Source organism: Pygoscelis adeliae, unplaced genomic scaffold, assembly GCF_000699105.1.
Source record: "Pygoscelis adeliae isolate BGI_AS28 unplaced genomic scaffold, ASM69910v1 Scaffold66, whole genome shotgun sequence".
Classification (NCBI taxonomy): Eukaryota; Metazoa; Chordata; class Aves; order Sphenisciformes; family Spheniscidae; genus Pygoscelis; species Pygoscelis adeliae.
This window is the reverse complement of record NW_008825167.1, coordinates 7,398,142-7,414,322: the sequence shown is the minus strand read 5'-3', so window position 1 is coordinate 7,414,322 and position 16,181 is coordinate 7,398,142. Positions and strand designations below refer to the sequence as shown.

The window sequence follows — 16,181 nt, the reverse complement described above, 5'->3', positions numbered from 1 at the left end:
GGGGGCGGGCAGAAAAGTCATGCTAACTTCTCACATTTCATTTTACCCTTCATACTTTTGGCTAACACTGAGAAATAGAGTTGGTGATGTATGTTCATCTCCTTTTACTTGAATTACCAAAAATGTAGCTTACCTATAAGTTCCACTATGCTCCCACTGCGGATCCTGCTGGCAGATTCATCTTTGGATACACTGACCTGTGCAATGCCCCCTGAAGCGGTCAGGGCATGGAGAAGTTCAGGTGGTGGCGTTCTAAAGAGTTGTTGTAATAATTCTAAAGCTCCAGTCACAACATTATGGTCCTGATGCTGGGTGTAATGCAGAGTCAATTCATAAACCTAAAACCCAACAAAGTACTGGAGTAAGTCTCTATGAAGACACAATATACTATATTTCTTCTCATATACCACATAAAATTTCAGTGATACATTAAAAGTAACTGATATTTGCTATATCTAATCTTCACCACTGTCTTCCAAGGGGAAAGTGTCAACTAATTGCTGCCATTCAACTGCCTTTTCGGTGGAATTCTGGTGTTTCTGTTTATTTATTCTGTTATTTATAGAAGGAGGAATCACATCAAAGAACACTATAATGATTATGAAGTTCTTTAGCTCCTTTGGGAACACCTAACAAGTACTGTTGATGAATATTTCTGGGATTTCTGGTTATTAGCATTATTTATCAATAATTCCAGTCACTGGACCAACTATCATTTACCAAGGTGAATAGGAATTTGAGAAAAGAATTCAGAATGTTCAACATCAAGCTAGTGCTGTATCATACTATATGCAAGATTTATTTCTTTCCCTTCCAATTAGTAGTCTTCAGGTTAATGGGTTTTTTTGGGTTGGTTTGTTTGGGGTTTTTTTTTTTTTGTTTGGTTCGTTTTTTTACAGGTTTATTTTACCTGTATAAGTTGTTCTGGTGAAGGTGAAATCTCTGTTTCTTTTCTTGTTACGCCAAAACTGCCTTTCAGACTGGTATCCTTTACTTGTTGTTGCAATAAAGGTATGAGATACCTTAGCGTAAGTAAAACACCCAGAATTAAAAGAGTAGGATGATCATCTTCTACAGGAACCAACAAGCCTGGGGGTAGAAAAGCAGCAGCCAAATCACTTATTGACAGTAGTTAGTTTCAACACGAATGTTATTTCATGCAGTCCGTAGAATAGCTTCTTTAAAAAAAAAAAACAAAACAAAACCTAGCAACAACTTAAGAATGCTTTCTAAATGTAGAAACATTTGAAAATATGCATTGTTTAATATTCCTGACAATGATTTAAGCAATGTGGGAGAATCAGAGGACCCTGTCTCACCTTTCTGTTCCCTACCTCTTTTCGCTCAATAAAAAAACAAAAAAATTTTTTCATAATACCTGATGCTTTCACCAAGTGATCTAGACTCTCTTGCTCCCCTCACCTGCCTCCTCTCTCCACTTGGCAGCTTAATTAAGGCCAAACATAATTCCCCTCACACATGTGCTACTATCCTAATGAACAACATTTACACTTTTGCCTCCTCCCTCAAGTATTGGGAACCTTGTTCCATATACCTACCTGCTAATCACAGAGTCAAACCCAAAACATATTAAGAACAAGTATGTTATGTAAGAAAACACAGCGTTCTATGCAGGGCGGCCGGGGGGGATCAGAATCAATTAATGGTGTTCCTATTAGTGCTCCTGTCCAAATTCAGCACCATTGTCAGGACATTATAAAACACCACCTTTGAGGCAGAAAAGAACAATGTGTGCACAGAACTACATCATTTTCTAGTCACACAGAGTGAGGAAAGTCACTACATGGCATTTGAATTTTTCACCCGTTCTTAAAAACAGCAAGGCTAACAGGATAATGCTTTATATATCTGTTGGTCTTCCTTACCTCTCCTTTTGCAATATAGTCTGCATAGTAAAGAACCCCTCGTCAGTAACAAAACTGAGGCAAAAGTTTCCACTACAGTTCAGATAAGCATCTCACCATGAGTTGCAAAACACCCCAAAGACCAGCTGGGAAGTTTGCATGAAGAAATATGGAAGCAGTACCTGATGCAAAGTTGTGTGCTTTTAAATAAAAAAATTCCATTTCTGGTCCAAGTTAGGTTTTCAATAAAGAATCTACATGGTGGTACTTCTAAAAAAGGTTACAGGGTATGTGTTCACAACCCAGAGAACAGCAGTCATATCCTCCACCTCAGACCTGCTGCACTAACAACCAAGCTGCTGAACAATGCAAGTCTTCACAGACTCCTGAGCAAGTTCTTCCAAAATCCCTGGATCTCCTCGTTTTCCAACAGGCTACTTGCTTCCCTAGCTTTGGATGTTTCTTTTCAACATTAGTGAATTAGCACTGCAGCACACACAGAGATACGAATAGCTTTAGTCATATCTTCATCTAACTTAATACAAAATAGAGAAAGCATTAGCAGTGTAACTGGTAGTCTAAGTATCCTTGCTTTAGCCTGAAAACCTCTCACATATGAAAAGTGTCTTACGTGGAAAAAAATTTCATTTTACTTATACCTGAAGCAAATTTCATTTTTTTCCTGAATCTTACCTAAAAGTACATTCAATAACCAGGCATAAAAATACTGCATTCTTCGTGAATGTTGACAGATGCTTACTGCTGATCCTGCCGCTGTTCGACGGATAGTAGGGGAACTGGATTTAAGATTAGCTATGAAAGCCTTCAATAAAACCTAAAAACAAAAGATATCTTACTTAACTTTTTATGAGAAAGAAAAGGAGACAGAAGTGAATTAAGTCAGTAAATGTATTTTTCATTCAAAGCATTACTTAATGTACATCAAGCAAGGGCAACTTTTGCCTTAATTCAGACATGCAGCTGTGACACTGCTTTCTGTAACATCTGATTGATAATGCTGATAGCTTACTGTGCTTTGAGATATAACAGGGAGCACTAATAGGTTAAAGAAAGATACCTTAATCTCATTGTCATTTGCAAAATTGCCGAACGCTGCCATGATTTTTGGTATTGCTGCAGCTAGTGTCTCTTGTACCGATTCTTCGGGTCTCTTACTTATTCGTGTTAGACAGGGCAAAAGGTTCACTAAGTATGGCCTAAATATGACAAAGGAGAAAAACTAATTTGAGACCAGAACAACTGTAACCATCTAAACATTTTTAATTCGCACTCAAATTCTGTGGTATTACTAAATCATAAAAAAAATGTACCTGTTAGCTACATAGAATGTAGAAAAAAGACAATAGTCTTCTGAACACAATTTGCAGACATTAAGATAGAACTAAAGAGAAGAATACACTTAAAATACAAGTCATTGTCTTCACAAGCTTTTCTCCCCAAGTCATGTACAGCACAGAACTAAAACTCCGCTAAAAGAAAACCAGCTAATCAAATAAAGCTACTTCAGAGAGAATAATGTGATAGGAATTCTTCCAGTCTCCCAGTTATATATCTAAAACTTGAGAACAGTAACATTTTGTTAACATCTATATTTTGTTAAGTGTTCTTTGGAAAGTTCATTACTAGGATGCATTTACCTGCATTTTTGAGGCCGAACTAGATGGGCAAGCTCAGCAAATCGCCAGAGTGCAGCACGTAGACTTCTGGAAGCACCATTCTAGACAGAGTGTATAGTTGTTACATTTCATCAAGCAAAACTATTGCCTCAAACATACCTATACAATAGCATACAGTTTTATACCATTTTACTTAAACAGAAAAAAAATATAAGGTGTTTGGAAGCCATAAACCTCCTTTAGCCAGAAGGAAGTCAAGTCAGCTCCATGACTGCCTTTATTTTTCTAGCTGGTATTTGGAATTTTCCGAGTGACCCAAAATGAATAATGAGGAACACCAAGAAGGAAGAGGAAGTATCGGAGATCTCCACTCTGCTGAAATCAGCTTAAAATACCACAGAGAAAGTCATCAACCAACAAAGAAACACTGATGATATATGAGAGTCTAAAAAATCACTGGAACACTTGCAGAGATACAAATGCAGCATAAAATTGACAGTGGTGGAGATATGCAAATAAATAATGTTTAGCTCCTTAGCGCACCAAAAAATCCACGTATTGATCTGTCTCACTTCATAATGGCTTACATGCTGAAGTTTAATATCTGTCTGTATTAACACCTTCAGCTGTGCACCTGACTTGAGCCAGAATGCCTTTAGACCCAGTGTCTAAGGATGTAGTAAAGCTCCTCAGTATTGTTGGAAATACAGAAAACTATGGAAGTCAATAGATGTCTAGGAGAAATTGTGTACCTAATGTAGTTCGAACCTAACCAAAATGCTTGTCAAATCAAGTCCCTCTGAAGACAGAGCTGAGATGTTTAGAAACTGTCATTTCTTTCTTATTTTCTTTAGCTAGTATATCAAAGGCTCACAGTCTTGTTAGCATGACAAGTAAAAAACCTTGCACCTGAATTACAAAATGTGCATTTTTCAGGTTCAGAGCCAAACAACAGATTCTGACATGGGTCCTAAAGTGATCCAACTGATGCACAAACAAAATTCAGTCTGCTGGGTGCTTCTGTTATGCTTGCTACCTCTCTCTCACCTCTGCCATGAATCTGAGAGCAACTATTCAAGAAGCACATGCCACCTGAACAAAGTATTTCCCCCCGCACCTGGTCATAACATGCAGAAACTTCAGAGTGATTTTTGTTTATGTTGGCTGTTTTTTTATTAGTTAGCTAGACATCCATTTCTATACCCTCGAAAATTTTGCATGACATTAAGGTACAACAATACAGTAAGATATTCATACAGGGCCTACAAGTAGTCCACATCTGACAGAAAAGCTATCCACATTGCTTTTGTTATTTACTTTATTTTCTAGAGTCCTATCATTCCCAAAGAAATGTAACAAAAAGCAATAGCATTACTGCCTGACAAATAACACCTACTATTTTCTTTCTATACAAGCCTTGCTGTATGTTTATAGATGCAAGAGACATGATTTCAGTGATACTGTCCTGAAGACAGCATTTTTCTTTTGTAGTTATATACTTAAAAAAGGCTATTACTAAAATTCTTCCCATGGACATAATTAAATTGTGACTTTTGGTGCAAAGAGAGATGCTTCAGCATTTTTACCTATGCTTCTTACAGAAGCTGTAACTACACATCACATACAAGTTTTAACTACTTTGTTTTGTGAATCAGGTCACTTCAGGTCTTGATCAAATGACTCCTCCAAGAAGTTACGTCAAATTAAGAACATCACTGTCCTCCACCTACTATTCACCACCCTTTTGCTTGAAGTTATTCTTTCCAGCTCAGTCAGTGGAGCAAACATGATGAATATGCCTTATTCATTTGGGTGCAGAGTCACTAAGGTTAACTCAGACTGCTGTTCACACCAAATGCTCACACATTTTCTGCCAGATAAGCTTTCAGGAGTGGTTAAATCTAAACAATGGGACCAATAGTGAGGAACAGGTAGAATAATACATTAAACAGTCACAGATCCTTCCAAAGTGAAGCTTTGACCGTGATCTTAAAAGACGTATGCTATTTATTTACACTAATGCCACATTCCAATACACTAAAACACTTACTAAATACCATATTTCAAAAGGACATGAAAGTAAGAAGCTCACCTTTTTAATCTCTTTATACAGTTCTAATTGTAACCTAGGAAGATTGGAATCCATCAAAGCCTGCAATAAAACACATTGAGAATGTACTGTATTAGAGGGGAGGCACTTTACAGGAATAAGTTACACTTGCAATAAAACAGCTTCAAAAATGGTACAGAACTATCTAACTGCCCCCATATTTGATCTATAATCAGGAAAGTGCTAAATACTGAAAAGAGACACCTTTATGTTTCACACAAACACAAAACAAATGTGGACAAATTCCACAAACTCTAACAGTTATTTGCAGTTAATATTGACTGCTTTACCCATTCTACCTAAAAAAGGCCATATGGGATCAGACTACAAGCAGAGCCAACCTAACATGCTTTTTGGCAATCGCCAGGAATAGGTACTCATGAATAGAATATTAAAACACAAAAATAGTATTCACAAGCAGCGACAGGTATTCCCTGCTATACATCCCCACCATCAAGTAGCCTCCTACTCTTTCTCAAACTGAGGCTGTATTTGTACCATTACCTTTAACAGCCCTTGAAAAACCCTTCTGTCATGAATTAGCCTATTTTCGGCATACGTTTATTACAATGTGTTCTGGACACCAGAAGTATCGCATCCCAGGATCTAATCAAGCATAGTGCAACAGAGCATACATTGTAGTTTGAACCTGCAGCCTGGCTAAGAACTAGGGTACATGAAATGAAAGTAAGCACTGAGAAGTAGTAATTTTCTGTTCACCTCAACTTGATCATTCTCCCTCCATCTTTAAAATGGCAGAGAAGAAAAAATATGAAAAGAGTTCCGCTATATATAATCTCTTCCTACGGAATATTTTGTATACCTACGATTACTCTCTCTTCCATTTTTTTTCCTAGTGCATACTACTATCTATGAACATTTCCACCACCACTTCGTCAGATGAAATGAGAGCTTAATACAATGTGCAAGTGCCTGCATTATGTATTTATAGAGTGCTATAGTGTTTAGTATTTTATTCTTTATTCCTTGTCCTATAACGTAATAATTTCTAACTTTCTATCTGCCTTCTTGACTACCAACCATTAAGATCACATCTTCACAGGATTACTCTTACACAGCACATGCTGATGTAGAGGCCACAACCGCTTAAGCATAGTCAGTGAAGTGCCTGTGGCTCCTCCAGAGCATGATTCCCCTAGCCTAAAACTGTATGCCCCAAAACTTCATTCCCCCCAATTATACCAGGCATTATAATAAAATGGTATTACCTTCCCCAGAAAAATCTTACCTGGCTTGTATCTTTATACTGTCATAAGCATCCCAACTATTAACTGCAGGTGCCTAGATGACAGTAGGTAGGGATAAATCTCACTTACTTCACACAACTTAATTTTCATGGGAAGTTCACTGCCCCTGTATATAAGGATATCAAGCAACACAAAAAGGCACCAGCTACTATTTTGGCTTCAAGGGTAGGTTGTCCTTACAACACACGCAACTGGATCAACTCTTTCTACTAGTGTCTACCTGTATTTTTAGCAGGCTAGAATCCAAAAAGTCATCCCAATCAGAAAAAGTTACAAGCACAGTCAACCCTAAATTACTACAAATAATAAATCCCAATTACTGAGACCAACTGTACTCCAATCTGCACGAACAGTCCCACCAGTATCATTAGCACAGAGACTACTACATCATACATCAGCTTCAGAAACAAGAAACAGTAACACCTTACCCACAGGAATCTGGTAACACCAAACTTCGTATTTTTTCTTTTAAATAAAGGTATCACCAAAGCTGTTTAAACTTTGAGCCATTTATGCTGTCTGTGAGGTTCTGACAGGTAAGTGTAGTGATAATTAAAGATGACCTACAGAGTGTTATCTAAACTTATTTGCTGTTTCAATTTACAGCCTTGTCCACACAGAAGTGTTAGCATTTTAATACTAATGAGCATAAACTCCAGACACACAAGTAATGCCTACATCTATATTCTTATATTTAAAGAGAAAAAATATAAAGCATCTTTCTAGCAACAGAATTAGTCTCTAAAATGCCTGAGATACTAAAGACAGCTGAACATTAACTAATATGCAAGCTTAGGGGCCCGACGCCTCTGTTCCACTCATCACAAGCATCACTGCTAACTTGCACAACCAAAAATAAAACTGCACATCTTTTTGTCTCTGCATTTATACACGAGAGAGCATCTGCCTAAAGACTAAGTTGCTTCCAGACAGCATAAAATATAGAAACAGAATGCAAACTATGACCAGCTTTGGTAACAGTCCGATACATCCATGTGGTTGGAATATCACAACTATTACCATTTCATAGCTGTGACCAACTGGCAAGCTTAATGACTGATAGAAGGCTCCATCATTTAAAGTCACTTTAATCTTTAAAACAAAATGAAGTACCATACAAAGATTTGAAAAAAAATTAAAGTTTCTCAAGTTACCTTGAAACATGCCAGAAAACAACAATATTAACTAGATCAGTGAATTAAAGAGGTCAATTTTATACCAAGCCTACAGAAGAATTTGGTGTAAAGAAGGAAGTTTGCATTCTTTAGAACTGTTTCAGAGCATGTTTTAAAGCAAATTAAGTTACCTATTGGTGTATGCATTTCATAGAGTGCTAAACTCCTGCAAATTTAAATCAGAATGAATAGAGCAAAGTGCTACAGGGCAAAGCAAAAAAAGCAAAAGACACTTGCACTTCCTCATTCCCTATCATTACGGAATACACTACATAATCAGTAAGCCTTCTCCATACAACTTTCAGCCACAAGCTCAATGCCCAAAACTTAAATCATTTGATAATTATTTGTTTTATTTATTTGATATTCATTTATTAATATCTATCGAACAAACAGAACTTAACTGAGAGAAATCCCTACAGAAATAGGGATGTTTTATTTGCTTGCTTCTACACATCCCTTCATGCTAAAGAAAATTATTATTTGTATATTTCTAAAGCACTTAAACTTTGCATCAACTAGATTAATTATGCAGGTACATTACATTGACTCAAAGGTCAAGTATTTCAGAAAACAGGGGAAAAAAAAAAAAGAAAGGGCAGGTGAAGATAAACCTGTCCTGGAAGCAGCAGCTCACAGCAATTACTCAAGAGGTTCATTTTAAGGTACTTTGAATCGAGATTTAGACCTTGCCTGACCTCATACAAATGCCCACCTGCTGTTCTCCAACAAGCCCTTCATTCTGGATCACAGTAGGGTAATAATCTCCAGAACACCATATTTATCCTAATTATTGCCTAAAAGCTCCTCCTCCAAGTCTCAGCAAATCACACTACCTGAGTGACAGCATACTACTAGTCTGGAATGAAAAGCCACTACATCTTTCAGTCAGCTTTTTAATCATATTTTTACCTTTCCTCACGTTAAGCATCTTTAAGTTTACAGAACAATAATAGTGTATTCCTCCCATACAACAAGATGATTTTAGAAAAGTCCACGTTCTTGTTTCGGTTAACTTGAAGAGAACAAAGTTACTAAACGACTGAAGAAAAGAATAGATTAGAATGATGAATGACAGAAGACAAGTTAAGTATCTTGATCTGGGCATAGAAAGCTCTCCTAAGAGCACATACAGAATTTAGTAAAGAAGCTTACTTAGCCTCTTACATTATGAGCTATTATCAACAATGAGAAAAGCAACTAAAAGAACATCAGTGTGAATTCATACAGGACAATGCATCAAGAAGAGGTAAAATCTGGTAGTACAGTATATGAAAGTTCTTACTTTAATAACTTTATTAAGGCATTCATCAGCAACCATCCGGACATCAGATTCTGCATCCTCACTGCAGAGGAGAAAGAGTTCCATAGCAATCCCCAGCAGTTTCTGAAATTCTGGAGAATTTCTAAATAAACAAACATTAGAAAATTACAATGTGCACTATGAAAAGCGAACAGCAATGCTATTTTTGAGAGGGTTTCAGAATCCAACTACAAATATATTATACATGAGGAGAAGACATTCAGTGGATTGAAGCACTTCCTTAGGAGTTGGGAAATCATTTCCCTGCTCTTTCCTACATGGACTGGCAAGGTATTTGACCTCTGTGCCTCAGTGTCTCTGTCTGAGGTAGAAGGATAATGCCAACTCTACCAAGGCTTAAACAAAATTACTTCTTAGATTTTGGGTTGGGAAAAAAAAAATATTGTGCCATTTCAGCTTTAAACAGAAGTTGGACATTTAAAATCAGCAATTATCAGGAAACCTCCAAATAACTAACACTACAAAGCAGCTATTCATAGTAATGCAATAAATTAAAGACATTGTCTTACCTTAAAGACTGAGCAACTATGTTTTCACATATTGTTAGGCAATGATTCACTCGATCTTTCTTTGTAGTTGAAAGTTCTTTCTTTCTAAAAGAAGAACACAATGATAATGAGATAAGACTTCAAAAGTAAGCAGTGACCATTTAAACACTCTTGTTAGAGTAGCATCTAATGATTATACAAGAAAAAGATGCACTCTTCTGGTCATTATATAAACAGCTGTATGCCAACTACCTGTAGGCCCAGGACTTCATACACTAACTACTGTTGAGAGCATGCAGGCACACAGGCAAAGGGAAGGATATAAACTTAGAAAAAGAATGAACCATTTAACAGGGAATATCATATTAATTCCTTAAGTTTCACTGAGAAAATATTTGGGAAACAAAAGTGAAGAATGAAGAGGAGCAAAGGGAAAGGAAGGAAGTGGAACAGACCTAGAACAAAACTAAAATAAAGAAACTGATAGAAAGAAAAAGGTTGGGGAAAATAAGCCATGAGAACAAGCCTTGCAGACCGAAAAATACCACTTTTAAAGAGATCTTCCTCACACATTAGACTTCCTAAGCCACCTTAGACTTTTTTTGTCTGGCAAGTTCTTGAAACTTAGAGTTCTATTAAATCAACCATTTTTTATCTGAGCTGGAAAGGATGCAATCCTATCATACACCACATTCCTCCAAATGGTTCTGCAATTATAAAAATAGCAAAGCTCTAGGCACAGTCTATGCTCGTCAAGAATAACATCCCTGTAGTAACACTTAGTATAGTCCAGGAAAGGCCAAGCTTAATCAACTTGCAGCAAATGAGCGTAAACAAAAAGAATAAAATTTACAGAATCAAAGAACATGTATCAACAAGTGATGCAGAGCACAATATGAAAAGCTTCTACTTTGCAAAATTTGTTTAACGTTCATTTCAACATGATACAAGCTTCTATAGCCCTTTACGGCCCAGTCTAGAACAGAACCTTCTTCCCTGCTCCACCCCCAACAAAGGAACTCAAAAAAGGAGAGTGAGAGAGATTCACAACTATGACTGAAATTTTATTTCATTGTATGCAGAGCCTCCTACTCTTAACTTTACTGACATAAAATCACTTCTAGGAAAGCAGACGTTACTTTTAAATAATTAACCAGTAGCAATCAATACTGAAGCCAAACTACACACCCAAAGGTACCTCTCCTGGGTGTGTTTCACAACAAGGAGGTACCTGCTTCTTCACTCACATTCACAAAGAATCTTCCCTTTTGTTTTCCAAGTGAAAACTGATCATCTGTATCTTTAGCATTTAATTTTCTGTCTTAGAAAAACTAGCAAAACCATCAAACAGCAAAACAGTGTTTCTGAACTAGAAGTTGGAAAACACCGTGAACAGCCTTGAGATACATTAATATAGTTAACACAGCATTAAGGACCAACAGCAAGTAGCCAATAAGCACATTAAATTAAGCTAACTCAAAATACATTATTAGACAAAAATTTTTAAGAATTAAACTGTAATATTTAAGAGCTTTAGCTCAAGTAACATGACTGGTTTTGAAAAAAGTCATTCTTTGCAAGCACCCCTGTCCTTTTTCTCCCATTGAAAGTGAGGGGTTGAAAAGTGTTTGCTCCCAAGATTTCAGTTTTTCTCCCAAGGATCCTCTCATCTCACTCCAGAAATGCTTTCCCTTTTTAAAAGTTTAAGGAATAGTTCTGAACAAAACCATTTTTCCCATTATAATTTGGTAGTATTTTATTCAGGTAAGCTTCAGCATTCCTCAAAGAGGATCTCTTCTTTGGCTTGCCTTCTTAAGCAACTGGCAGAATATGAGTAGCCAATCTGAATTTGATCAAGATATACGCCATCTTTCTCTCTATCTTGAAAAAGCGCCGCAGAGCCTTTAACAGCACTTTGAGATCACCTCTAACAAAACAGCAAATACTTCCTAAAATGTCAAGTACTGTTGATATGGACAGGCACCTAAGAAACTGAACAAATAATTTCAACTTTTACGGTAGTTTTACCTAGCATTGCCCACACCTTTTATATGAGCACCATTTTCAGTACACATTCAACCCAAGAATAGAACGGGCGCATCTGAACTTGCTCATAAGCTCACTATTTCAGATACAAAACACATTAAAGATATTGCTCAATAAGACTGCTTTCAGAATAAAGTTCTTTATTATCTACACATAATATAGCCCTGAGCAAGGCAGGCAGTAGGGTTCAATACTACTCAGACTAGTACAGATCAACCTCTTCAGCAGATTTATGTGAACAGAGAGCTCACCTAACACTGAATCTACCACCTCACTGAAATAAATAACTTCAAATAAATTTTAAAAGGCCTGAACAGAGAAAATTTAATATGAAAACTTAAAAGGAATGCATATAGTTACCAAGTTACCATTTAAACCGAAATAACAGAAACTAGACTGTCAGTTACTATCCAAAGGGAAAAGAACAACAAGAATTCAACCGAGTTTGCTGTACTGGACCTTTCATCTGCCATTTGGTTATTCAACTTCCAAAAAATCAGCCTTTGAAGGAATGAAAGAAAAGGTGAAGACAAACACTTAATGTACATTGTGTGCATGCACACAATTTCTGTGCCTACAGAGAGAGAAGAATAACAGAAAAGTATCTGGAGATAGAACACATGATTTTTTATTTTTAAAAAAAAAAGCTCTATTCAGAAGTACTATGAAGTCCTCAGGCAAACTACTGATGAGCATACCCAGGGGGACAACAACAGCATCACATATTTCTTGGAAGAGAGGTGAAGTAGCAAGCCCCAAGTGTAAGGTCATTTCAGTTTGATGAGTAACAGAAGGCAGGAGATATTGGAAGTAGCTGTTATCTACAGGAAGGCTTCATCTCACAGGCAGAGCTGTTTCATCTTCTGCATGCTTCTACAGACAATCTCTAGCCAAGAAGATTAATAAACAAAATAAGAAAACCAGCAAGCCCAGATAATTTTTCATTCCGGGTCCTGATGAGCTGGTTACAAAGAGATGCAGCTCATCGATGCTAATTTTTATTAGGCCTTGGAATTAAGGATGTGTAAAAAGAGTACAGAAGCTCTAAAGCTGAACCAGCATTAAGAAAAAGGGTCAAGCCAAACGGCTTGGCATTAATCTTGAGAAAAGTAATGGGAAACTCAAAAGATTCTATTAATAACAAACAGAAATATGAGTGGATTAAGAAATAAACTAAGCCTAAACATGGTGGACACTTCAAACAACATGTAGTAACACAGACAATGATGGATAGTCAAATAAAGTACAGGTCTACAACACACCCTAGAAATGGTAACTCCAAAAAACCATCTAGGAACCACCACTGACAAGCAGGGCAATAGGTATTATCCACACAGTTCACGTGGTCTTCAGTTAAGCAAAAACTTCATGATACCTCTACATATAGCACTGATGAAACATGAAACCAACCTATGACCACAGCTTCAGTCAAACAAAAAAAATCCAGAAAAGTTCACGAGTATAGAAAAATGGATATTGCTGGAGAGCCCTTTGGCTGTTGCAGCACCTTTTGCTGTAAAGGTACTGGCTAGAATCAAATGTAAGGGAAAAAATAAAATTGGAAATAGAGCACGATGACAAAACATTACGAGAATTAACTATTAGAACAAGTTAACAAGAGAAAAGGTGAAGAATCCACCTTTGGATTAATCAAATCAAAGCTAAATACTTTTCCAGAAGAAACATTAGCAAGTTGTTCTCTCAACTCACTGATAAGACGTAAAAATGAATAAAACGTAAAATATAGGATGTTGTGTGACAGCCCATCTGCTTTTTAATTTCACTCTGAATTTTTACATCATACTAATAAAATTTTAAGTTAGTGGGAGCTTTGTAGTCCAAAACAAAACACCAAATCCCAAAATTTAAGGGTCTGAAAAAGCTAAAAATAGATATGGAGGAAAATAAGGTGCCTCAGCAGAAGTGTATAGAAGCAATACGATGACAGAGAGCTCAACCTAAGTTTTCATAGAAGAAAAAAAAAACCACCAAAAAACAGCAAGAGATAAGAGAGGGGGCCAGAAACTGACATCTGACTGTAATGCATAATAAAAGCATAACACATGATTATTGCTGATTAAAATCTCTCAAAACAGAAAAAGCTCTAACCTTCTTGGTAAAAGCTTGAATTCAACTAATATTTTAATAAAAAAAGTAAAGCCAGAATATCAGTTTTATCAAGAGTTCAGAAGTCATTGTCTTACAATAAAGCGAAGAAAAACGTCAATACATGTTGTGCAAACAATTAAGTCTTCTCTACCCCAACCTCTGTGATCTTAAAACATTTCACAACAGGAGACAGACAGTCCTTAGTAGTTCTCATTCACTAACCAGATGTAGAATGCTCAGTTTCTACCAAAAATATTTAAAAGGCCATTTTTGCCTACTCCAACAGGAAAGGTGTTTTTTTTTTAGTTATTGTTTTTAATCATGTAGAAGTAACATTGTGTACTTGTAATTTAAGGTAGCTTATTTCGGGAGGAAAAAAAAAAGTAGAGGTGGGTAGTTAGTTTTACTTTTACTGTAGCAAAAAAAGTCCAACAAAAAAAAAAGTCTACCACCACCTGTAATAGTTAGATTACTCTATAACTCGAGGAATGACAGCTTATCACTTGTCTAATTTAGTTGTCTAACAAAACAACTTTGATTTAATGGACAATGTCAAATAGATATCTAATGAAACAATTAAAGAGCAAACTAGTAGCATTTATGCTATGACATTTGCCAATTAATTTATTCTTTCATTACTGACAGGTAAGCTTGCATCCTTTCACAACAGTAAACAGACAGAACAATAGGAAGTCACCACACAGTACTAAAAAAAATATTTAAGTGCTATTTGTAGAAAACCACAGCGAAGATGAACACCTCTCCCCAAACGCAAGGAAAACACAGAGGCAGTTTTCCTTTCCAGTCCATTACAAACAGGAAAAAAAACCTATGCAGACAGTATTGTGAATTACATTCAAAATGTCACCTGGTATTTCACTAAAAGTTTTGGAAGCTTCAGCAAAGACTGCCACAATATCCTTTCATAGGCTTTTACGAGACTTAGTGCTGTTACAGAATTTGTATGGCTCCTGGAGGCATGCAATACCGTCAGCTTTCTGAAAACATACATATTTTTAAATGCAAAACAAAGTCAACAATTTTTTAATGCTTTGAGGTGAGTATGCCTAAATTCAGACCCCCGAACCAAGCCAAACATCCCTCAGCAAGCATCACAAATAGCTTTCAGGACTTTCTCTTGAAATACCACGATCTATCTCATCAGTAACTTTCTAGACAGATTTTTTCAACTACATATAGGGAAGACTGGAAATACATGGCCACCTATCTTCCATGTCACACAAAATACTAGCACAAAAAATGCACATAACAGAGCAGTTAGACCCTGCAGACCAGTAAGGCATCTAAAAGCAATTTGCTCATTAAGATGATGAGTTTTTTCATCTATTATGCCCCAAAAGTGTGAAAACACATTAAATTGTTTGAGACAACACTCTCCAAACGGTATCAACCATGATAATTTAGTTGGCATCCATATCGGAACGTACTGTGGGAGCAGGTGGCCAAGAGCCCAGCTCCACTGCTTAGCATCCTCTGCCAAAACACTATGCAACTGCCTATTGAGAAGTTACCTGCTCCTCAACCCTTCTGTTTCTCCTATCTCTCCAATACCTGGAGAAAAAGCAATAGTGTGACTCATGTATTTGTTCTGTAAAAATCTTAGTGCCTTTCCACCTGCTCAATTAAAGTTATTTTTAGAGGATGCAAATGTGAGGGGCAGCACTGTGGTTCTGAACAGCTCCTCGCCCTTGCCCTCCAGTCATGCCTCCCGATGGGAAACCTGAACATCGCATGGATGTAAGGCCTTTGCCCCCGAGGTTTAAGAAAGCAAAAGGGTATCTGAAATATTTAAACTAATTCCTCTTAGGTCTCTGCACAGCAAGTCACAGCACAAGACTTAAATGAAGTTTGTCATAAACAAACATCCACATCAACTCCCCCAGATGTATCAGAACTCAGACTTTATTAGGCTTAGTTATGCTTAGGGGTTTTTGCCTTTTTTCCAGCAGTGTATTAGCCGAAGATAAGGTTTTACTTCCTAGAACCAGCATGTGAAACCCACAGAGCGTTCCTGTATCTCCCGTTCATTACCTATACTGCTGTATTTTCAAACGTGCTTGCCCAGAAAGTTACTCCTAGCTTAAACTTAAATAGAGAGCGGGCAGCACTCCCAGACGCGTCCACAGGAACAGCCTCCC

The 16,181-nt window shown here is 36.9% G+C and overlaps 1 protein-coding gene across 1 annotated transcript in view; it reads right to left on the bottom strand.

Annotated features, from left to right (window-relative positions):
* The window catches only part of HTT (huntingtin), an 87,095-nt gene that overhangs the window by 69,665 nt on the left and 1,249 nt on the right, over nucleotides 1-16,181 (bottom strand). The window contains exons 2-9 of the mRNA XM_009328884.1: nucleotides 9,889-9,972; nucleotides 9,341-9,461; nucleotides 5,595-5,654; nucleotides 3,524-3,603; nucleotides 2,944-3,082; nucleotides 2,559-2,700; nucleotides 911-1,089; nucleotides 134-338 (exon numbers count right to left, since the gene is read on the bottom strand). Of these exons, the coding sequence (XP_009327159.1) occupies nucleotides 134-338; nucleotides 911-1,089; nucleotides 2,559-2,700; nucleotides 2,944-3,082; nucleotides 3,524-3,603; nucleotides 5,595-5,654; nucleotides 9,341-9,461; nucleotides 9,889-9,972 (1,010 nt within the window). The remainder of the gene's footprint in view (nucleotides 1-133; nucleotides 339-910; nucleotides 1,090-2,558; nucleotides 2,701-2,943; nucleotides 3,083-3,523; nucleotides 3,604-5,594; nucleotides 5,655-9,340; nucleotides 9,462-9,888; nucleotides 9,973-16,181) is intronic.